Here is a 22096-nt window from a genome sequence, read left to right as displayed (position 1 = left end):
CCCACAGACGCCCAGGGGGAGCACCCAGGATGCTCGCGCCAAGATGGGGGCCCCACCCCCGCAGCAACCCTGCATGAGGTGAATTTGAACCCTCCGGCCTGAGCACCTGCGGCTGCCCCAGGCTCAGCCCACCACCTGCCGCCATTCGCAGGCCTGAGGCTCCAGCAGCGGCCAGGTCCATCTGGGCTCCTGCCCCCCACTGTGGGGGGGACCTTAGGGCCTTCCTCAGGTCCCACTGGGGCCTCCCCACACGCTCTACCCCCCAACCCTGTCCCTGGCTCTGGTCCTGTTGCATCACTCCTGAGACAGGGCCAGGCCCAGACAAGGGCTACCCCACCCCCTGCCTGGGAAGCCACCTTAGCAGGGGCCTTGGGAAGCCTGTCCTACAGCAGCCAGGCCAAGAGTAGGAGGAACAGCAGGACCAGGGCTGCAGCCAGGGTCACGGAGGGCACCAGGTCCGAGTCCTCAGGACCAGGGATCACATCGCCAAGGGCATGGTGGAGGGCAGCAGGGGCACCAAACAGCTGAGTGTCCAAGACCTTCTCCCCTGGGGGCTCCGGTCGGCCCATCTGTGAGAAGGAGGACATAAGGGAAGTGTTTCCCTTGGTCTCTGTCCCTCCCATCCCTCTCCCTTGGGAGGCCCTCCAGACACAGCAGGAGCAGGGCCAGGAGGTATCCCACAGGCCACCCTGGCCAGTGACTCCCTGAGACCCGGTTTTCTCCTCTGTAAAACAGGGATGCAGAAGGCCACCAGGGAGGACAGGGACCAGATGAAATAGTAGGGTCTTGGCATCTCCTCCCTCCCTCTTACCTTCTCTCTTGAGATGACCAGGCCTGGAAGGTCAGGTTCAGAGCCACAGACCCCCTCCAAGAACTTTGTCCTTGTGCCAGGGGGTCTGGAATGCAGCTCAGCCAGTTCCTGGGGCACTCTAGGAAGCTGGCAGACTCAGCAGACTCGTCTGGAGGGACCTTTGTCAAACTGTAGAAGCAGCTCCATCAAGGCCTGCCAGCTGCCTTCTGCCCACACAGTGGCCCCCGGGAGGAGGGCACCCGGTTCCATCCACTTTACAGCTCAGAAAACCCAGGTTCAAAGAAGGAAGTGCCTCCCTGGGGCAGAGTTCTCGAGCATTCCCAGAGGTTGGCAGCGATGGTCACAGCAGCCTGAGACCAGGTCCCCAGGCTCCTCGTCTGTACAGGGGCAGACAGTGCACCAGGTCACTTGCTAAGCTCTGGTGCCCTGGATCAGTGGGGGGATGGAGCCAGTCCAGGAGCCCAGAAGTCGGGGGGTGGTCTCTGCCCAGCCCCTCCCCAACCCTGGCAGCTCTGTGGGATGTTTACCTTCTAGCAGGGTGGCAGCTGCCACGCCCTGGGGGCTGTCAGGTTTCACTGCAGACACAGACCACTTGCAGCTCCAGTGGATCAACCAGAGATCTTTCCTCTACAGAACCCACCCTCCCTGGCGCCTCCCTCTGGGAGGAATTGGAGCTGGGGGGCGGGGAAAGGAGAGGCCCAGCCCCTGCTGTGGGTGTGTCCAGGCCAAAGAGGGGAAGCAGATCCAGGTGTCCCGAATCCCAGACCAGTGCTTTCTGCTGCTCCCAAGCAGAGGCTTCCCTGATGGGGGCTGGGAGAACCGCAGGAAGAGGGGAGGGCTCCGAATTCAAATCGACCAGGGGCCTCCTGGCACCAGGCACCAGGTGGGCAGGGAAGAGGAGAGCCCCTGCCCACTCCAGGGGCCAGGTTCCCAAGCAGCACATCTGGGGCTGACCCAGGTAGCAGGAGAGAAGGCCCAAGCCACCCAATTAGGGGGTAGGAGGCAGTGGATAAAAGAGACCTGAAGACCAGAGACACATCCTTGCTGAGAGAAATCATCTTTTAAGGACAAAGATGGCCATCGAATCAATAATCTTTAAAGCAAACATGTTTGAGATAGCCGTAATGCCCATGACCAGGTTATATCTCAATTGTTAAAATATGGTTCCAGGAATTGTGCCCCCTTAGCACTAGGAGTCACTGTTTATTGGGTGTGCCTGGATCCAAAACTCATGTCCTTTACAGCAAGAAAATGCCTCAGATGTGATATAAAGTGGCCACACAGTGGTGTACACACACACACAATGGGGAAATATGCAGAAGGGACCCATGTGGGGAAGGACACTGGAAGGCTGCAGGGAAATGGACGCGACCTTCCCGAACCGGCTTTCTCCATTGTAAAACATGGATGCAGAAGGCCACCAGGGAGGACAGTTGTATTGTGATAGTAAAAGAGAATTCTAGAATACCATTTTTTAAAAGATTTCATTTATTTATTCATGAGACACACACACACACACACACAGAGGCAGAGACACAGGCAGAGGGAGGAGCCTCTGTGGGGAGCCCAATGTGGGACTCGATATCAGGATCACGCCCTGAGCTCCCAACCAGAACCAAAGGCAGATGCTCAGCCACAGAGCCACCCAGGTGTCCCTAGAATACCTTTTAAAAACAATTTACTGGGCAGCCCAGGTGGCTCAGCAGTTTAGCACTGCCTTCAGCCCAGGGCTAGATCCGGAACACCCAGGATCGAGTCCCACATCAGGCTCCCTGCATGGAGCCTGCTTCTCCCTCTGCCTGTGTCTCTGCCCCTCTCTCTCTTTCTCTCTCTGTGTCTCTCATGAATAAATAAAATATTTAAAAATAAATAAAAATAGAAACAATTTACTGAGGGCACTTGGATGGCTCAAGTCCATTGGGCAAACGACTCTTGATTTTGGCTCAGGTCTGATCTTAGGATTGTAGGATCAAGTCCTGTGGGGCGTCAGCGTCTGCTTGAGAGTCTCCCTCTGCCCCTCTCCCTGCTCCCACACTCATATTCTCTCTCTCAAATAAATAAATTTTTCTAAAAAAAAAAAAAAAACTCAAACGACTTACTGTTTTAATAGGTACAATTTGGAAATAACCTGAATGCTCAACAACAAAGGATCAGTTAAAAAAGCACGTGTGGCACATCATGCAGCACAGTAGGACGTGAGGCAGCCCCTCTCTGAAAAGGTCGCAAGTAGAGCTGGCACCGTGACTGTGTTACTGTTTGAGGGTAAGCCTCCAGGAAATCTTCAGTTTCGGCTTTTCTTATACTTTAATTTTATCTGACATGGATGATTCTCAACGAGCCCAGTTTATTTCTGCAGTCAGGGCCAGAAGTGGGGAAAATACAACTCTCTGCCACTGGGGCCACCGCCCCCTCCTCCCTGGGCCTTCAGCCCACACACCGTCAGGCTGTCACCCTCGGGCTGTCTGATGCTTTCACGTCACCCTGGGAGGGGAGGGGCAGGCCCAGCGGCCACACGATGTGGCAGGGAGGGAGTCCGGGAAGGCAAAGCGCAAGGCCTTCCTTGGTGGGAGACCTGTGTTCTCCGTGTGACCTTGGGAGTGGGCTTCGCCTCCCCCGGGCGGTTTCCTCCGGCCTGGAGGCGCTGGGCCGTGGTGGGGCTGCAGGAGCAACCGCTGCTGGTGCCCCCCTGGGACCCGGACCCGGACGTGCTCCGCGTGACTGTCGCGCCTCTTACTTCAGGCGCGGGGTTCCCCTCTGAAGGGCAGCACACCCGCCCCGGGGGCGCACGAGGTGCGCGGCACGCCCACTGGGCGCCGGCTCGCCCCACAGTCGGAGCCTCAGGAAAGCCCCGCAGAGCTCCGCGCCCCAGCCTGCGCCCGGCTCCGTCCCCCGCGCCGCGCCCCGGGAAAGCCCGGCCGAGCCCCGCCCCGCCCCCTCCCCGCTCGGCCGAGCCCCGCCCCGCCCCCTCCCCGCCCGGCCGAGCCCCGCCCCTCGCCCCCCCGCCCGGCCGAGCCCCGCCCCGCCCCCTCCCCGCCCGGCTGAGCCCCGCGCCCCGGGAAAGCCCGGCCGAGCCCCGCGCCCCGCCCCGCCCCGCCCCGCCCCGCGCCCGCATCCCGCATCCCGCATCCCGCATCCCGCATCCGCACCGCTCGCCGCGGCCCCATTGGCTGGCGCCCGCTCCGCAGGGCCGCCTCGCAGCCAATCGCGGCCGAGGGGTGGAGCTCAGCCTGCGCCGGATGCTCCGAGCCGCCGCTGCCCCGAGCGTCTCCCGGCCGCGCTGTCCCCGGCACCGGCACCGGCACCCGGCACCGGCACCGGCACCCGCACCCGGGCCGTCGGCGGCCGCACGGACACACTGCGAGCAGGGCCGGCCATGCAGGAGCCGCTGCTGGGAGCCGAGGGCCCGGATTATGACACCTTCCCCGAGAAGTCGTCCCCGTCGCCAGGGGACAGGACGCGGGGCAGGTGAGAGTCGCCGGGCATGCGGGCTGCGGGTGGGGGCCTCCTCCGACCTCCGTGAGAGTCCGGCAGAGGCCCGCTGGCCTCCCCTAACCCCAGACACCTGAGTCCTATTTAAGGCGTGCTCGCCCGCTGCCCGAGGCCCAGCCCCCACATGACTCAGGTAGGGTGAGAGAGGGAAGCCCAGAGAGAGCAAGGGGCTTGCTGGCCTGAGAGGCGAAGCCGGCAGCAGAAACCCAGGCTCCTCTTCTAGAGAGAAGCACTCCTTCCCGGTGTCTCAGCCATGGGAATGGGCTTTGGGAAGTGTCCTGGGGATTTTCCCAGTGAAAGGACACTCAAGCCCTGGGAGCCCTCAGTCCCGCCCAGCGCTGCCCTCAGAGCCTGAGCCTGCGGCCACTGGGCTCGGGACAGGCAGCCTCTCAGCCGCAAGGGGAGGAGGGACTCCAAACCTCATCCCTCTGCTCCCCACCCCCACTAGGGCCCCACAGAACAAGAGGGTGTTCCTGGCCACCTTTGCTGCCGTGCTGGGCAATTTCAGCTTCGGGTATGCCCTGGTCTACACGTCCCCTGTCATTCCTGCCTTGGAGCACTCCCTGGACCCTGACTTGAAGCTGACCAAAGCCCAGGCATCCTGGTTTGGGGTAAGAGGCACACTTGGAGCTGGAGACGGGCAGAGCAGGGTGCACAGGGCCCCACTGAGCTTGGGATGCCCTCTTGAGCCCTGGTCCTTCCCCTCCTCCATCCAGCCAGGCTGCAGGCCAGGCAGTGGGTGAGTGAGGCCAAATGATTGCTCTGAAATAGAAGGAGGAAGTGATAGCTAAGAAGGCATGGGAAGGAGCGAGTGAAGAGGTGGCCCTCCAGGCCTCCCTGCTGCCCCAGGCCCCCCACACGCACAGCCGGGCAGCCACAGCACAGCAGGCACCTCCCTGGATGATGGGGGGGGCAGGAGCATTAGATGCCAATGGAAAGAAGCAGTGGCTAGGGCAAGGAGGGTTCCAGAACAGAGCGTGGGCCCACAGAAGGGAAGAGCAGAGGCTCCAGGAGTCCCAGGAGTCTAGAATGATGATCTTAGGGGCTTCAAACAAACAATCTCAACAGAGTAGCTAAGATGACACCCCGTGTGTACTGAGCACTCGGTGTGAGCCGGGGGTGCAGCTGGGCACTGGGTGTGGGAGCTGGTTGAGTCCAGGGCCAACCCTATGAGGTGGATACTCCTCTCTCCCCATAAAACAGCTAGAGAAAATGAGGCTTGGGTAGGCCAAGTGATGTGCCCAAGTCACTGACAGGACCCTACTCACTCCACTCCACAGGGAATCCAAGAACCCCCAAATCTAAAAATGCCAGTGGTTTCGGGTCACAGAATTCTCCCGACAGCTGTATTATTATAGTGTCAGACATTTAAACGTTCAGTTGAACAGAACCACTGTGGACGCACAGCCCCACACACTCCTCAGAGTGAGACTCCCCATGGTGGCGTCTCTAACAAATGGTTGTGCACGTGATGGTTGCACACCTCTAAAGACAGGAGGCTCCCTACTATTCAGGGCCTGATCCCACAAGCAAAGATGTCATGATCAGCCAGGAAAAGCAGCTGAGTCTGGGCTCGTGGGGTGGGTAGGAGCGATGGGTGCCCACACATGTCTGCCTCTGCACCCCTTTCCTGCAGTCTGTGTTCACACTGGGTGCAGCAGCGGGGGGCCTCAGCGCCATGGTCCTCAATGACCTCCTGGGCCGGAAGCTCAGCATTATGTTCTCAGCTGTGCCCTCAGCAGCTGGCTACGCGCTCATGGCAGGTGCCCACGGCTTCTGGATGCTGCTGCTGGGGAGGACGCTGACAGGCTTCGCTGGGGGACTCACAGCGGCCTGCATCCCGGTAAGGCCAGGACTGCCCATCCCTCCCTGCCTCAGTGCCATGCCGACCACCATGCAGTTAAGTCTCCTGGCCCTCGAGGCCCCTGGTCCCGGGGGGGATTTGTGTGCCCGGGAGCCTCAGCTTACCTGCAGCAGGGCGGCTGACCTGTCCCCACATCTCCAGCTGACCTGAGTCTGGACTTCTTGAGGTTTCCACCCCATTTCCCGACACTCAGGCACATTGCTCAACAGGAGAAAATCTGCATTGAGCAATGAGGGAAGGGGAAGTCTCTCCCCTCCCTAGGACTCCTCCTGTAGCTACACACATGCTAACAGGGGCCAGAGATGCCTGGGAGGAGTAGAGTTGGGTGCCCATGGGCCTCTCACTTCCCAGCCTCAGGCTACTTCACAGTTGAGCGCTTCTGCCCACCTGACAGGGAAGTGGGCTGAGTCACAATCAGGACCACAATGCCACCAGGAGGCCCGACTACTCACTTCCCAAGGTTCAGCAGGGCCCCCTCTCCCATCTCAGCCCGGCCTGGGTGGGCCGATGTGTCTTGCAGGTATACGTGTCTGAGATTGCTCTTCCAGGAGTCCGTGGGGCCCTCGGGGCCACACCCCAGCTCATGGCCGTGTTCGGATCTCTGTCCCTGTACGCACTCGGCAAGTATCCTCCAGAGGAGCACTGAGCGTCTCCTGCGTGCAGGCATGGGAGTGACAGGGCGCTACTGAGCAGACAGGGGTGGAAGGGGAGTGAACGTGCCCCAAAACAAACCCTGAGCTGGGAGACAAGGTACTTGCTTAGCCACTGCTGTGCTGTGTACCTCCAGGCAATGCCCTGTCTCTCTCTGGTCGAATGGGAAGTCCATCTAGAAAGGAGATGAGAGCACCTATGGTTGAGATGGAGTGGGGGTTTGCAGGTAGAAGCCTGGGGCCTTGTCTGTTCAGGCTACCCCTACATCACCCCGCCACAGCCCTTGAGACCCTGCAAGGACCTCCTTCTGTGTGCTGGGCCCTGTGCTAGGGGCCTAGCAATCCCCATGGCCACTTCTGGGGCAACCAGGGTAGACTTCCTCTAGGAGGTGGCCCTGGGACGAGCCCTTGAGGACAGATGCATTGCTCAGAGGGCTCCGTGGGAGGGGACTCTGTCCAGCCCAGATCCCAGCTCCTCACCTCCTCCTCGCCCCCAGGCCTCCTGCTGCCGTGGCGCTGGCTGGCTGTGGCCGGGGAAGGGCCTGTGCTCATCATGATCCTGCTGCTCAGCTTCATGCCCAACTCACCCCGCTTCCTACTCTCGCGGGGCAGGGACACGGAGGCACTGCGGGCACTGGCCTGGCTCCGTGGGGCGGACACCGACATCCGCTGGGAATTCGAGCAGATCCAGGACAACGTCCGGAGACAGGTGTGGGGGGGGCAGGTGCGCAGGTCTGCGTGGCTGCGGCCAGCCTCTGGGCCTGTCTGTGCTTTGGCTGCTTCTCCTGGGGAGGGAACAGGAGTCAGAGCTGCTCTCCCCTCCAAGAATGAGGGGGAGTGGAGATGTTGCCACACCTGCCCCAGAGCGCAAGCTCCATGCTGCCGCCATTCTGGGCACCCAGAGATACCGACAAGCAGAAATCTGCCTTGTCCCACCTGCTTATCCAAGTGCCTGGGGTCAGGCGGAGGTCCCCCGGGCCAGTCTGTGGCCCAGATTGCCTCCATGCACAGGGGTCTTTCCGGGGGGGGGGGGGGAGGAGGGAGTCTTCGACCCGGCCCCATGCAGCCCAGGGCAGGGTGGTACCTGCTGGAGGGGCCGGCACAGCCCCCTCAGTGGCAGCTTTATGTTTCTAGAGCACGCACATGTCATGGGCTGAGGCTCGGAACCCCCACATGTACCGACCCATCCTCATTGCCTTGGTAATGCGCTTCCTGCAGCAGCTGATGGGCATCACGCCCATCCTTGTCTACCTGCAGCCCATCTTCGAAAGCACTGCCATCCTGCTGGTGAGAGCCCAGCCCCACACCCCAGCTCTGCCCCCAGCATCCATGGAGGCCGGCCCTCACTGAGCACGTGTCAGGGGTGCATGCGCCATGGGGAGCACCCTAGAGTCTCTTAAATTTGTTTCTGTTCCCTGCATCTGTTCTCAGAATAACGTCTGTAAGTAAACTTAGGTGTTTGAAAATATACAGAATCACAAAGGAACCCAGAGCCCTTGGCCACGGACCCCAAATTCAGGGTATCGGTCACTCACTGGGGAAGTCGCTTCCTTCCAAAACTCAGTTTCCGCCTCTGTAGAAGGGAGATAACAGGGTGAGCCCCCATTGGCCAGTCCCGGGCTCAGCGGGAGAGGAGATTGAAAGATTAGTGACAGCACAGTCCCAGTCACTGTGGCGCCTGGATTCTGTGCTGGCCTTGGGCTCGGTGGTGGGCACCGCACCTGTGCCCTGCCCAAAGGGCCCACAGGTGAGGCCAGGGGACCAGAGGAAGGCCTGGCACGTGGTCTGCACTCAGCAGCCCAGCACTCCAAAAGAGCTGCAGCCATGGCCTAGGACCTGAGCACCCTGTGGCCCCTTGTTGGGGGCCGTGTTGGTGGGTGAGCACAGCAGATGGAGCCCCTCAGCCCTGGTGGCTTCTTCCCTGCAGCCCCCCAAGGATGACGCAGCCATTGTGGGGGCTGTGAGGCTCTTCTCTGTGCTGATCGCTGCCCTCACCATGGACCTGGCTGGCCGCAAGGTTCTGCTGTTCGTCTCAGGTGAGCACCGGCCTGTTCCTTGCACCTGCTGGCCCCCAAAGGGTGCAGGGTGCTGAGGGGCTCTGCAGAGGAAGCCCCTGGCTTAGAGGGTCCTGGCCCCCGAGGGCCACCTGTGTGTCCACAGCCACCATCATGTTTGCTGCCAACCTGACGGTGGGGCTGTACGTCCACTTTGGCCCGAAGCCTCTGACCCCCAACAGTACCATGGGCCTAGAGAGCATACCCTTGGGGGGCACAGAGCAGCCCCTGGCCACACCCTCCAGCTACCTCACCCTGGTGCCCCTGGTGGCCACCATGCTCTTCATCACAGGTGGGTATGGCAGTGCCACCACGGGGATGGGGCTCTGGGAGACTGATGGCCAGCTAGCAGGGGGCTATCTGCTGCTTAGGTATGTGGGGGACACGCTAGGGCAGGGGTGGGGTGCTGCTGTCCTGCTTTGTCAGGGTGTTTGGAGGGGGGCGGTCTCGGCAGCTCAGTGGAGGCAGAAGAGGCCCCTTGTCCCCTCTGTTGGCAGGCTACGCCATGGGCTGGGGGCCCATCACCTGGCTCCTCATGTCGGAGATCCTGCCCCTGCAGGCCCGTGGCGTGGCCTCGGGGCTCTGCGTGCTAGTCAGCTGGCTCACCGCCTTTGCTCTCACCAAGTCTTTCCTGCTGGTGGTGGTGAGTAACGAGGGTTAGGCTTCTCGGCCGAGTCCTCTGGGTATCACACAGGCCCTCTAGGCCAGGACGAGCCAGCCACAGGGCCACCCTGCCCACCCAGCTGGGCCTTTGTCTGGGTCTCTCAGCCGGGGTCCCCGCAGGCCCTGAGGCCAGCCAGAATCATGTTCCCCGCTCCCAGGAGGGAAACCTGACAGGCCTCTGGGGCCAGTGCCTACCCTGGTGTAGCCAGTGGGGCAGGGCAGGGCTGAGGAACTCTGCAGTGTGCCCAGCCCCAGCAGAGGCGCAGGTGAGGTGGGGGCCAGGCAGGAGGACACGTGGGGTGGCTCTAGCAGCACAAGAGCTTGGTCCTGTGGGGTTGTAGTGGCAGGCTTCCTGCAGGTGGCAGCATGAAGCAGCCAGGGAGAGAGCTGAGGGCAGAGCTCCAGCCAGGGCAGGCCACTGCCTAGGGGAGGCAGTCCTAGGACCCAGTGCCATAGGGAGGCTGCTCCAGACCTCGAGGGTCTCAGGGCCATGCTAAAGCATTTGCATTTCCTGTGGGAGGCAGTGAGGGAATATGGTGAAGGCCCCCAAGGCTAGCTGGACTAGAAGGGCCAGGAACCTCCACGTGACCAGGTGTCCCCTCCATGTCCCCAGAATGCCTTTGGCCTCCATGTGCCTTTCTTCTTCTTTGCTGCCATCTGCTTGGCCAGCCTGGTGTTCACCGGCTGCTGTGTGCCGGAGACCAAGGGCCGATCGCTGGAGCAGATCGAGTCCTTCTTCCGCACCGGGAGGAGGTCCTTCCTGCACTAGGTCAGGGTCCCTGCCCACAGCGGGCCAAACCACTGGGCGCAGGGCCTCTCTGCTGGCCAGGAGCCTGCACACCAAGGCCGGGAGGCGGCAGCCGTGCGCCATCAGACAGAGCACAGGAGGACGGGACAACAGCAGGATGGACCCCCACGGTGTGCGTTCTGGCTCCGGGCAGGCAGCACCTCTACCAGCCTGGGTCCCAGCTCAGGCGGCCTGCCGTGTTGCACGCTCATCTGCTAAGACCTGCTGGGGCAGAGGAGGCAGCCACGGGCCACAGGGCAGCACATGGCCCATGGGCCAGGACAAGGCCCTGCTTGGGTGACCTGGGGCCCGGTTCCTTACTCGTACACAGAGGACACCCCCACAGAGGACTGTAACCAGGAGAGATGTGGGGCAGGCACACGGGGCCATCGTCACACCGTTTTGTTCTGATCCTCTGAGGTACCACAGAACGACTTGACTCCGGGAAGGAAGACAGATCTGCACTTCTGAAGGCTTGTGGCTGCACTGGGGAACATTCTGGACTCCACCCAGGTCAGGGCACAAGACCCAGCACAGACACTTCCTCCTGCACCCACTTGGCCTCTGGAAATATGGGACTCTTCAGCGCTCCCATCTGCAAACCACGTTCACCCCATTTGTAAAAAATAAATCAGGCTACTATCGGCCTTGGAGTAGAAGGTTGAGGTCTGCTGCAGGTGGGGGTGCCTCCCAGCAGCCAGGTTTGGCTAGACCCAAACTCCAGGCAGGCCAAGGCAGCCAGGGCCTGCTGCCCCAGGCAAGGCCCTCTTCGCGGCCACCCCCTTCCTGTCCACAGTAAGGCAGCAAGGAGGGGCGAGGCGGCCAGTGAGGGAGAGCCTGGCTCTGCCCCTCAGGCCCTGGCCCTTACCAGCTATGTGACCTGGACAAGCCACTTCCCTGGTCTGAGATGCCATGAACCGGACTGGGATCGAGCCAGGAGCACAGAATGTCCTCAATAAAATGGCACTTAACCCCAGGCCAGGGGTCCCAGCCTGCTTGTTTGTGAGACCAGGGGAGAAGGTAACAGGCAGAGCATGCGAGCAAGCATACAAACTACGACCAGGCTTTATTGCTCAAAATGCAAGCTAAACACAGCGTACATGAGGCCCCCAAGGAGACAGTGCAGACCCATGGGGGCGGGGTGGACCCTGGCGGCCCAGCCCCTCTGCCCCCGATGGCTGTTCCTCACAGGGCAGCACCTCAAACCGAGGGATGGTCACAGACTCCAGGACTGCTTAGCTCTACTCGCTGGGAACCTTGGGCACATGTGGGAGGGTTTGGAGCGCCCCCCCGCCCCCCGGGTCCCCTGCCTCTAGGGCCCATCCAACACCCCACTTCCTGACAGGGTGGAGGTGCAACCTTCCTGGATCACAGACAGCCTGTCTCCTGCAGAAGGAGCAGGAGGACTGGGCCCAGGTGACCCCGAGTCCCACTCCCTGGGTAAGAATGAGCCAAGAGTGCTCCTCTTGGGAGGTAGACAGGTCTTGTTCACAGCACACACAGAACACACACAGACACACACACACACACACACTCCCGCCCGCCTGGAGAGTCTAGAGCTCACAGCCCTTTGAACCTAGTGCTTGTTTGAGGAAGATGGTCCCAGAGGACACCTGAAGGCACGTGTCCCACCTGGCCGGCCACCCCAGGGCTCAGCCTGGCCAGCTCTGGAAGGCAGCAGGGCCCTCTGCTGACCAGAAGCCCTCTGACATGTCCCCAGGGCAGTGACTGCTGCTCCCGGTGTCCAACACTGACAAGCCCCCAGAGAGGAGAGCTCCCTCTGGGAAGCAAAGATCAGGACACAGCCCAAGGGCGGTTTCAACAAAGCAGGGCTGGGGCTGAGCTCCAGCTGTGAGCAGGTGCACAGCCAGGTCCTAAGGGAAGGATGGGCGGGAGCTGGGCCCCAGAGGGAGCCTTGTTCACACCAGCCTGTCTCTCCCCAGTGCCCCCCGGGCTAGGCCAGGCCCCATCGGATGGGCCTAGCAGCTGGGGGTGGGGGGGCAGTCTGGGGAGCGGAACGTCAGCGGGCTGAGGCAGAGACACGTGGTGGACACAAGTAACGACGGCATGGAGGGTGGCTGGGGTAGATGGCGCACATCCCAGGTAGGGCTGCTTCCTTGGGCCCTCTGCATAGGCCTGGTTCCCTGATGGCCTGGCACCTGGAGCAGTGGGGACAGCTTATGGTGGTGGAGGCAGCTGTGGTCTCTACCCACCTCTCAAAGGCAAGAAGCTCCCTGAGGGCACGGTAGGGGGAAGGCCAGCAGGAATGTTGGTGGGTCGAGCTTAGCCCTAATAACCGGACTTGGGCCACGGCTAACATGGCAGAACCGCATCACACAGGCGGAAAAAGAGCCCCATGGGACAGAGGAGAGCCTGCCCTCCCCAGATGCTTAGCACCAAGGCCCTGGGGGTTACAGGGAGAACCTGGGAGCATGGGCCAGGCCCGTGAGAAGTCCCTGGAATGGCCTGTCCAAGGTTCCAGGGAACTGAGACAAGTACCCAACTGTCTACCCGCTGCCAAAGCTGCTGTTCTGGGTACTCGAGGAGCATCCTGGGAGTGCTGTGGGCTTCCCCAGAGAAGAGAGAGGTCGGGAGGGGCCTGGGCAGTGGTAAGAGACCCTGGGCAGCAGGGCACAGCTCTGTCCCGATGGCAGGTGAACAGAGGGGGCCCAGGTGGCTCAGCCTACGGGGTATGTTCCTGCCTGGAGAGCCAAGAGGAGGCTCCCCTCTGACCAATGCCCAGGCCCGGGTTGACATGCCTCCCATCTGAGCACAGGCCCAGCATCTCCGGGGGAAGTTCCTCCCAAGCCTTCAGCAGATCCCCGGTGGTTCTGCTAGTGCTGTAATTCTGGAAATGTGCACAGCAGCCTGTTTCTGGCCAAGCCAGGCCAGCTGTGAGAAGTGGAGCCAGATGGGCTGTCTGCATAGCTACTGCAGGCTCTTCCTCCAGTCCTGTGGCCTGGGTCACCCCTGAGGCTACCTGCTGTCACTGCCAGTCTCTTTGCTGCTGGCTGCGGTCCAGGGCCAGAAGACACCAAGCTATAGAGAGGAAAAGACAGAAGAGGACTCCAGGTGTAGGGACAGGCGTACAGAGACTGCTGGGAGCCAGGCAGGGGCTCCTCTTCCAGGCTGTCCTTCGGGGTCAATGCTCCAGGCCTCGTCCTTGCAGGATGTGTCCACACAGAACCAGAGGGCGAGCGGGAAGCTCACATTACAGCTCCCCCTCCAGGGTGTCCGTGAGTTTCTCCTCATCTGCCTGCTGCTTCTGCTGCTGGATCCTGGCATAGGAAATTGCATCACCCCTGGGAAAGAACGAGTCCACATCACAGTGAGGACAGACCCCAGGCACACAGCCCTCCCAGCCACCACCAGATTCCTGGCCTGTGACCAAGGCATGACCTGCAGAAGAGAGTACTGGGCCTCTGGTTTCCCCAGAGACCCTGTTGCTACGATGGCACACACATCACCTCTAAGAGTGGCACAGGCTGCCTGGGATGGTGGGTGGAGAAGGACTGAGAGTTGCAGTCTTGGCTCTGAGGGCAGAGGAAGAAGCTCCTCCAAGCCAGACTTGCCATCCCCACTATCAGCTGCAGCAAGGTACAGCCGGGCCACCAGAAGCCCATGAACCCTCTCGCTCTCATTCCCTAGAGCTGAACACCCTGGGGACACTGACAAAAGTCACTGACAACCTCTGTGCCTCAGTTTCCGCAAACGGCTAAGGGGGGCCTGTCTCCGACCTTCCTCCCTGAGAGACTTCAGATTCCTCCCAGGGGCTGGGAAAGGCATACGTACTTTTTGCCGAGAGCAGACAGCCCGTACAGTACCCCAGTGGCAAATGCGATGGCGTTGCCCAGCAGCGTGGTCAGGGTCAGGCTGATGACAATGGGAATGATGGCCATCCTAGGAGAGAGGCAGAGGTCAAGGGGGTACCCCCGCCCTGAGGCTGCCACCCCACCTCCAGGCTCCCCAGACCAACCCCGGCCCCCTTCCCAGACAGCCAGGTACAGGAAGGGTCCCTAGAAATCAGTCTGGACATGGGTTCACCAGCAGGCTTCAGAAACACCCATGCACCTGTCCGCACAATTCTCTGTATTTTCTGGGGAGAGGACATAAAGCCTTCATCAGATCTTTGAAAGGGTCTGTGGCACACAAAGGGTGAAACAGCCCTGGGACAACCACCCTCCCTGTTCCTAAAACAGTTCACCCTCTACTGGCTTAGTGACTTGGCAAGTTCCTGAACTCCTCCGTGTTAACTACACAACACAATGCCCGGATCAGCAACGTTAGCACCAAACATATGGTAGCTCTTCATGTTGCAGAAAAGCCAGCCCTGTCTAAGAAAGATCCCAGAGCTTAAGCTGCAGAAGGCGTGGGGCTTCCTAGTTGCAAGGTTCCCAGCAGGAGTAGCCCTGGCTCCATCTGGTCCCCTGACCGCAGTCTGGTGCCACTTGGTGGCAGGTGTCCACTCGGGCTCCAATGTCTCCAGGGCTGACTCCACACGCTGGCTGGGATTCCCAGACCAGGGGCAGTGGCTAGGGTGAACCAGAGGACCAGCACTCCGTCCTGTCGCTTCCCTGGGCCAGGCTGCCCGCCCAGCAGCCCCACCTGCCCTCACACACCCTGTACACAAAGAAGGTCAGACTGGGCCACCAGACTAGCCAGTCGAATTCCACCTGACTTTCTATCCAGAACAGACAAGTAAGTGATCGTGAGGTTTTACTGTGGTTATAAAATCTCTAAGTAAAAGCATAATAGAAATGACACACACACAAGAAGAGCACAGAGGAAAATCTTCTGTCAAAGCTGAAAAAATATTTGCAAGAAATATAACAAAGGATTAAAAAATCTTCACTGCAGGAAATGTAGGAACTTGCAACGTAAAACAGTAAAATGCCATTAATGAATGTCTCCCATTAATAGGTAAAAAGTAAACTAGACCATTTTCAAAAAAGAAAATGCAATTAGCAAAAACATTTGGAAAAACAGGTCAGCTCCTAAACAACGGACACAACTGTAAAACGGTGCATGGCCCCGGGAGGGTAGAGAGGTGGTGGAAACGCTGAAAACCTCTTAGCAGTCACGTACTGAAACCTTTTCAATGACTGTGCTCTCTGACTTCATAAGTGCACACCTGGAAACATATCTCAAGGAAAGCATCACAGAAAACATGTTGGCACATCACTGTATATTTGATTTGCACCACAGTTTGGAACTTAAGAAAAGCACAACGTCCACAGTGGAATGAGTATTCCCATCATTAAAAGTAACCTTATAAAGCCTTTGTGGTAGTACTGAAAGTGAGTGTTTATATCACGATATTAAGTGAAAAAAAGCAGGATACATATTTACTTAGGATGGAGCTGTGTAAGAAACAGGTTTATTTTTTATTTTTTTAAGATTTTATTTATTCATGAAAGACACAGAGAGGCAGAGACACAGGCACAGGGAGAAGGGGAGGCTCCCTGCAGGGAGCCTGATGTGGGACTTGATCCCAGCACCCCGGGATCATGACCTGAGCTAAAGGCAGATGCTCAACCACTGAGCCCCCCAGGTGTCCCAAGAAACAGGTTTAAAAGGCTCCCCATGCAGAAGTGGACAGAGACCTAAACGTTCCAAGAAATGGGGCTTTAATATTTTCCAAATCATTTTTAATGAATGTATATCTCTGTTAGTATTTTTAAAACACATTTCTTATAAATAAAGATCAAGGGCCCCCTGGGTGGCTCAGTGATTGAGCGTCTGCCATCAGCCCAGGGCACAGTCCTGGAGTCCCAGACATCTTGAAATTGGTTCAACCTCATGACTCAGGTGGGCAGTGCTGTGTACCAAATCTGTTGTCAGAAGTGGGAAAATCAGGGGTGCCTCAACTGTTCAGCAGTTGAGCATCTGCTTTCGTCCTGGGATCGAGTCCTGCGTCGGGCTCCCCACAGGAAGCCTGCTTCTCTTTCTCTCTGTCTCTCATGGGTAAATAAATAAAATCTTGGGGAAAAAAAAAAAAGTGGGAAAATCAAAGGAAAGCCTATTGGAAGGTGACAGTTTCTGTTTTGCAACCTGCCCTCATGTCAGGGCACCTGTAAGGACAGTACTCTCTCCAAAGGCTGCCCACAGACGCGCTGTGGACCTACCAAGATGTACTTAACAACTCCTCGAGGCTGGGCCAGAGCTGCAGGCACACTCACTTCTCTCTGACGCAGGGCAGGGCTCCCGCCCCTCATGTCTGCAGCGCAGGTGACTGCAGCGCTGAGCTCACTCCCCGGCCACCACACCACTGGTCCCACTTCACAATAGCCACCATTGTGGTGCAGAGGACCCTGCACCAAGCTCACCCAGGCCCATCCTCACCAACAGCCCCACATGCTGGCTGCTACCCATCGCCTGCCCTTGGGGTTCCTGAGTTTGGGGGTCAGCCTCTGAGCCGTCCCGGCCCCTGGGGCCCCTCACCCGCAGTAGAAGACAGCCTTCTGCCAGGAGCGCAGCCGGTCCACCTTCTCCGCCACGGTGTTTGCAAACTCAATGAACTGGCAGCAAAAGGGTGCCTCGCAGAGCAGCAGGATGAAGGCGTTCATGCTGGAGGGCAGAGAGAGAGAGGGCGGCAGGCTGACGAGCCTGGAGAGCGGGAGGTCCCCAATGGCCCCCCACGTCTCCTCTTGGGGCCTCTGCGGAACCACTGCCCACATGCCAGCCTCCCTAACCAAACTGAACGCTCCAGAGGGAGATTCCGGTCTTCCCTTTATCCTTCGGTATTTGAAGGAGACAAGACCCCCTCCATCATGGCACTGCTGTCAGTAGCACTTTGCAGAGCGTGGACTGCCACTCAGCTACTAGCATGATCACTGCTGTCACCCACAGGGCCATCAGCCCTGAGAAAGCTGTCCCCAGCAGTGGCTTGCCCACTGGGACAGCCCAGAGTGGGTCTGTCCGTCCACAGTCACTGAAGGCTGCCCCTCACAAAGCCCACGTAGGGAGAAGGGAGCTTAGCAAGCCCTTTTGTGCAGTATTCTTCCCCTGCCACCCCCTACCCCGGCCCGCCTTCCTATATTCGGGCTGGGAACAACTAGGCTGTGGGGACTGACTGAGGGTCTGCTCCAGTCTTCGTGTTCTCCATGGCTGGGTCACCGTCACAGACACTGGGCCCTCATGACCTACAGAGAATCAAGCTAAGGGTGCCCCAGGTGCCCACCTGAGCCCCAAGCAGGGACTCTGCACAGCCCACACTCGCCCTGGCTCTCCCTAGTCCTCCCCCAGCCCTTCCACACCCAGCCAGCCAGTCTCCTGACTCTACCCACTGATGCCTGGGCCCAGCGCCTTGACCCACCCCCATCCCTACTGCCTGTGGCCAGCACAGGCCTCTGGGCCCCACCACAGCAAGCCTCACCCCTGGCCTGAGTTCTCTGAGGGTAGGGCACCCCATCTATCTCTGTGCCCCTCCCCAGCCAAGTCCCATACGGGCACAGGCACTGCTTGGTGCACAGCCACTTGGCGCATGCGCTGGGTGGGTCAGATGCAGCCAGAGCTGCACTGGTCAGGGCTCACCCCTGCGTTCCCTTCCCATGGGATCAAGGTATCCTGACACGAGGTGGGCAGGGAATTCATCTAGGGCATTCTAACTACCTGGTCCCGCACTAGCTCTGACCTGCCCTGTCTGTGGCTTGCCCACCTCCCAGCTGGAGCTCCTGATCCCAGCACCTGACTCCAACCCCACCAGACATCAAGCCTCCAACTCAGCCCTTGACTGGCTCTGATGGCCCCCAGAGCTCCCATGGTAGTGGACATGGTGCCCGCAAAGACTGGCTCAGTGGGCACTCGGCAAATGTTTGTGACTCTGGCCCTACAATAAAGGCCTGGGTAGGTGCCTCCAGGGCCCGGCCCTAATGAGAATCAGGAAAACGGAACATGGCAGGGTATGAAGGAGGTGAAGACCTGCCCGGTGACTAGAAATCCACATGCCCCAAACCCCACCAGGCAAGACAGTAGGTCACAAGGCTACTCACATCATCCACACGCCGGCCGCGATGTTCAGAGGGTGGATAGTGACGCAGTTGAAGAGGCCCGAGATGGCACAAGCTTGGAAGCGAGACAGGAGCAGGAATCAGCGGGGAAGAAGGGACAGAGCCTGCCAGGAAGGATTCCTTCCGACACCCAGCACTTGTTTCCTCCCACAGCACCCGCAAGCCTCCTCTCTGCCAGCGGACACAAGTGGGACCAACGTAACTGCCCCACACCCCAGGTGAGGATGCAGGCTCACAGAGGTGAAGCAGCTTGCCCCAGGCCCCAGAGCAAGTGTGCGTGCAGCTGGAGGCTGGTGGGCTCAGAGGGCGTCTCACCCTCCGTCCAATCTAGCGCTGGGAGGGCTGGCCTCTGAACCCTAGCTGAACCCCTACCGACCTCAAGGTATTGAGGATGAAGAGAGAGAGGAGTCTAGGGGATTCAGGCCAGGCAGGCACCACCACTCACAGGGTTAGCCACATAAGAAGCCCTCTGATGCAGGAAACATGGATTGGATTTTGGTTGGGTCAAGGGCTGCCTCTCCTCTCTTGGAACAGAAATTGGGACCAGGGAGACCTGGATCACCACACCGGCTGTGACCTGCACACCAGCTGAGGAACCCTGGGGATGTTCTTGTTACTTTTGTAGGTCCGTTTTCTCTCCTGCACACAGGCAAGTGCCACAGCCCAGCCCACCAACCCCTGGAATACCAGGCCCTGAGGCCCCAAATGTGGAGCCTGGCCCAGGGCTTCTGACTGTGCTCCACAGGCAGGGTGTGCCACACTCGCCTCCGCTTCTGCACACAACCAGTTGCCTCTGGGCCCTGCTTCACCCAGAATTCCTGGAGCTGGCCAGACACTTCTGGGCCCTGGCTCCCAGCTGGCACGCAGCCTGGCACCCAGCCCAGCACCCAGCTGGGGCCTTAGCTGGGGGGGGCTGGAAGCTCAGCCCTCAGGCAGCAATTAGCAACCAGTTCATTAAACTTGCAGCAGCTCCTCTGCACTTGATCCCTGACTGGCCTGGAATTCTCAGGCTGTTTTCCCTGGTAACCCAATGCAGACTACCAGTGGTGGGAGAGGAAACCAGATGAAGTGAGCCCAAACTGCAGAGGGACTGCCCTCGTGTGTCCCCAAGGTCTCCTAGAATGACAGAGGTACGTTCTGCCTACTAAGAAGGTGGTACTCCCCTTGGACACGGCATGTATGCTTTCAGGCAGCGAGGTTCCCCAGGGCCACAAATGTGAGCACCCCCAACACAGTCCTGCTTCTGCCCTGATTTCAGCTGGGCCTGGACTAACCTGACAGAGGCCTACACCTGTGGCAGCTAGCAGTTCGCCTCCAGGTCCCACCCTCCCCCGCTCCGTCCTGCCAACAGCCAACCTTGGGAGAGAACCAGGTTTCGACCCAGACAGAAGCTTCAGCCAGGAGTCCTAGGACAATCTAGGCTGGAAGATGTCCGTCCCCCTGAAGTTTCCAGTTCTTGCTAAGTGAGGGAGGCATCCTGTACAGTCCTCTTTGATCCCAGGCTATAGCTTCTGGATGACTGTCGGGACCCAGAATAAATGCCTCTCCAAGACGCCTGCTGACGAGGAGGGCAACCCTACACTGAAGAGACCAGCCAGAGTGCAACCCTTATCAGAATTCCTGTTTCATCCCTAAGCTTTTTTTATTTAAAATTTTGTTTTTGGGCAGCCCCGGTGGTGCGGCGGTTTAGCGCCGGTTTAGCGCCGCTTGCAGCCCAGGGCGTGATCCTGGAGACCCTGGATAGGGTCCCACATCAGGCTCTCTGCATGGAGCCTGCTCCTCCCTCTGCCTGTGTCTCTGCCTCTTTCTCTCTCTCTCTCTCTCTCTCTCTGTGTGTCTCTATGAATGAATAAATAAAATCTTTAAAAAAAAAAAAAGATTTTGTTTTTAAGTGATGTCTACACCCAACATGGGGCTCGAACTCATAACCCCAAAATCAAGAGTCTCACATGCCACCAACTGCACCAGCCAGGTGTCCCTCATCCCTAAAACTCTTGGGTGCCTTGCACTCTACCCTGTGCACACAAATACCTTATGTGGTATTTACATAACAACCCCTGCCTCACAATCTTCGAGTGAAACTGACATTTGAGAGCAATGTCAGGAGCTTCTCCTGGTGCTTCATCTGTAGCCCCAACACCATGAAGTCCTGGGGTGGCCCAGGTACCCCACTTTGAGAGGCACAGAACTGCCTAAGGACCTAGAGAAATCAGCAGGGATGGTGAATCCAAGACAGTGGGAGGGTGACCGCCCACAGGCCACAGTCGGAACCCTTCCTTTCTCCCCCACTGACCACTGTCACTCCCTCCAGGACCCCCTACTCTGATCTGCAAGGAAAATAGCTAACCAAACTAGAGAGGGTCTTATCTAAAGCCTGACCTCAAACCACCAGTCTCTCCTCTGGAGGCAAAAACGTGCTTGCTCTGACACCAGTGACAGGGACGCAGGGGCCACCTCTGGATAAGGGCATGCCCTGCCTGAGCCGCACACTCCCACCTCGCACTCCTGAACTTCCAGCATCCACCCACCCGGCAGGGCTGCGGGACCTGCAGGGGACCCTGCAAGGTGTTCCCCCGGCAGACTGGATGGGGGTCTGCCCCGCCCCACCCTCTGTGCCAGGTGCCCTCTCCGGCTCCAGCAATTCCCAAAGTTGAGGGCCACGGGAAGAGAAGAGGAGAGCGGACCAAACAGACCAGACGCGCCTCTGCCTTCGGAAAACACGCCGTAGGATCTCTGCCTTACTTCTGCAGCAGGTCTGCCTCCTATTCGTGTTCCTTCGGGGAGGGGGGATGTGCCCCGGCTTCCCCGCAACTAGAGGTCAGGATGTGCGTCGGGGATGGCGCTGGGGGCATTGCGTCGGGGCAGGAGAAGCGGCAGAGCGGCCGGCGGAGGGATGGACGGGGAGGACCCCTCTCCGCCCGTCCCCTGGCACGTCCCACGGATCTACAACCGTCGCCCAAAGGTTAAGGCGGCTGCCGCCCCCACCCACGCCCCGGTCAGCAGGCGAAGCCGCGCCGGGCCCGGGCGCCATCTGGGAGGACCCGCCAAGCCCCGGGCGCAGGGACACGCGGCGGGGGCAGCGACTGGGCCGCGGGAGCTCGCGTTCCCTCCCGGAACGTCCCCAGAGCCGCCAGCCCCGCCCGGGGTCGCCACAGCCCGGGCCGCAGGGCCAGTAACCATAGCAACCACCGGCGTCCGCTCCGCGCGCGCCCCGCAGCCCCCCGCCCCGCCCCGCCCCGCAGCCCCTCCCCGCCCCGCAGCCCCTCCCCGCGGGGGCGCGCCGCAGGGGCAGGACCGGGCACGCATGCGCGGTGGGCGACGTGGCCGGCCCCTCCCCCGGGCCGGGTACTCACAGACGGCCCCCAGTACCCCCGACAGGCGACACAGCCAGCGGTACCACCACGTCATGCCCTCGTCCTGCGCCGGCGGCGCGGAGCTGACAGCCGCCGCCGCCGCCCCGCCCGAGCCGCTCATGGTGCCGCCGTCTGGCGCAGCCCGCCGCCCTCACAAAGCGCTCCGGAGCCGGCCGCGTCGGCCCGGCGCGCTGCCTTGTGGGAGAGGCGGCCTCTTATTAGCATAGGGGGCGGGACCCGCAGGGCGGGGGGCAAGGTGCGCCCGAGGGGCTCGTGCTCATTAGCATAGGGGGCGGGGCGGCGCGGCCCGGGCGCTCTGGGCGCTCAGATCGTCCCTGCCGGACGAGCGTCCCGGCCGGACGGCGCGCGCAATTAACAGGTGCGCTGGGTCTGGCCGGTTCTTGACTCCGCAGCCC

General features: G+C 60.0%; 2 protein-coding genes and 1 long non-coding RNA gene across 4 annotated transcripts; 1 reads left to right on the top strand and 2 right to left on the bottom strand.

Moving 5' to 3' along the window:
* Positions 1-356: 356 nt before the first annotated feature.
* Positions 357-1471, bottom strand: LOC112935889 (uncharacterized). Its single transcript, XR_003238239.2, has 3 exons — positions 1339-1471; positions 812-1188; positions 357-569 (listed from the first exon to the last, which is right to left on the bottom strand). It is a non-coding gene; the product is annotated as an uncharacterized lncRNA (long non-coding RNA).
* Positions 1472-3992: 2521 nt separating this feature from the next.
* Positions 3993-11294, top strand: SLC2A6 (solute carrier family 2 member 6). The gene is made up of 10 exons (XM_025982048.2): positions 3993-4276; positions 4749-4911; positions 5937-6143; positions 6685-6784; positions 7312-7523; positions 7949-8101; positions 8742-8850; positions 8975-9160; positions 9366-9511; positions 10145-11294. Exons 1-10 carry the CDS (start codon positions 4185-4187, stop codon positions 10298-10300), a joined length of 1524 nt encoding a protein of 507 aa, XP_025837833.1. The 5' UTR covers positions 3993-4184; the 3' UTR covers positions 10301-11294.
* Positions 11295-11365: 71 nt separating this feature from the next.
* CACFD1 (calcium channel flower domain containing 1) lies at positions 11366-21905 on the bottom strand. Of its 2 annotated transcripts, XM_025981955.2 has the most exons (5): positions 21681-21905; positions 18310-18382; positions 16760-16885; positions 14111-14218; positions 11366-13620 (listed from the first exon to the last, which is right to left on the bottom strand). In XM_025981955.2, exons 1-5 carry the CDS (start codon positions 21799-21801, stop codon positions 13530-13532), a joined length of 519 nt encoding a protein of 172 aa, XP_025837740.1. In that variant the 5' UTR covers positions 21802-21905; the 3' UTR covers positions 11366-13529. The 2 variants fall into 2 exon arrangements, with proteins under 2 accessions (XP_025837740.1, XP_072604312.1); XM_072748211.1 differs by lacking the exons at positions 11366-13620; positions 14111-14218 and adding an exon at positions 15695-16297 and having other exon boundaries at positions 21681-21877.
* Positions 21906-22096: the final 191 nt, after the last annotated feature.

This window comes from Vulpes vulpes, chromosome 2, assembly GCF_048418805.1.
Source record: "Vulpes vulpes isolate BD-2025 chromosome 2, VulVul3, whole genome shotgun sequence".
NCBI lineage: Eukaryota > Metazoa > Chordata > Mammalia > Carnivora > Canidae > Vulpes > Vulpes vulpes.
Note: the sequence above shows the minus strand (reverse complement) of the source record. Positions and strands in the feature narration are given on the sequence as shown.

Bases quoted from the DNA above. Each gene is read 5' to 3' on its own strand.
- SLC2A6 (XM_025982048.2), top strand. From the start codon at position 4,185: ATGCAGGAGCCGCTGCTGGGAGCCGAGGGCCCGGATTATGACACCTTC. The intron at 7,524-7,948 runs GTGTGGGGGGGG...TTATGTTTCTAG, and splicing joins AGGACAACGTCCGGAGACAG to AGCACGCACATGTCATGGGC. The intron at 8,851-8,974 runs GTGAGCACCGGC...GTGTGTCCACAG, and splicing joins GGTTCTGCTGTTCGTCTCAG to CCACCATCATGTTTGCTGCC.
- CACFD1 (XM_025981955.2), bottom strand. From the start codon at position 21,801: ATGAGCGGCTCGGGCGGGGCGGCGGCGGCGGCTGTCAGCTCCGCGCCG. The intron at 18,383-21,680 runs GTGAGTACCCGG...CTCGCTTCCAAG, and splicing joins GGGGGTACTGGGGGCCGTCT to CTTGTGCCATCTCGGGCCTC. The intron at 16,886-18,309 runs GTGAGTAGCCTT...TCTGCCCTCCAG, and splicing joins GCGGCCGGCGTGTGGATGAT to CATGAACGCCTTCATCCTGC.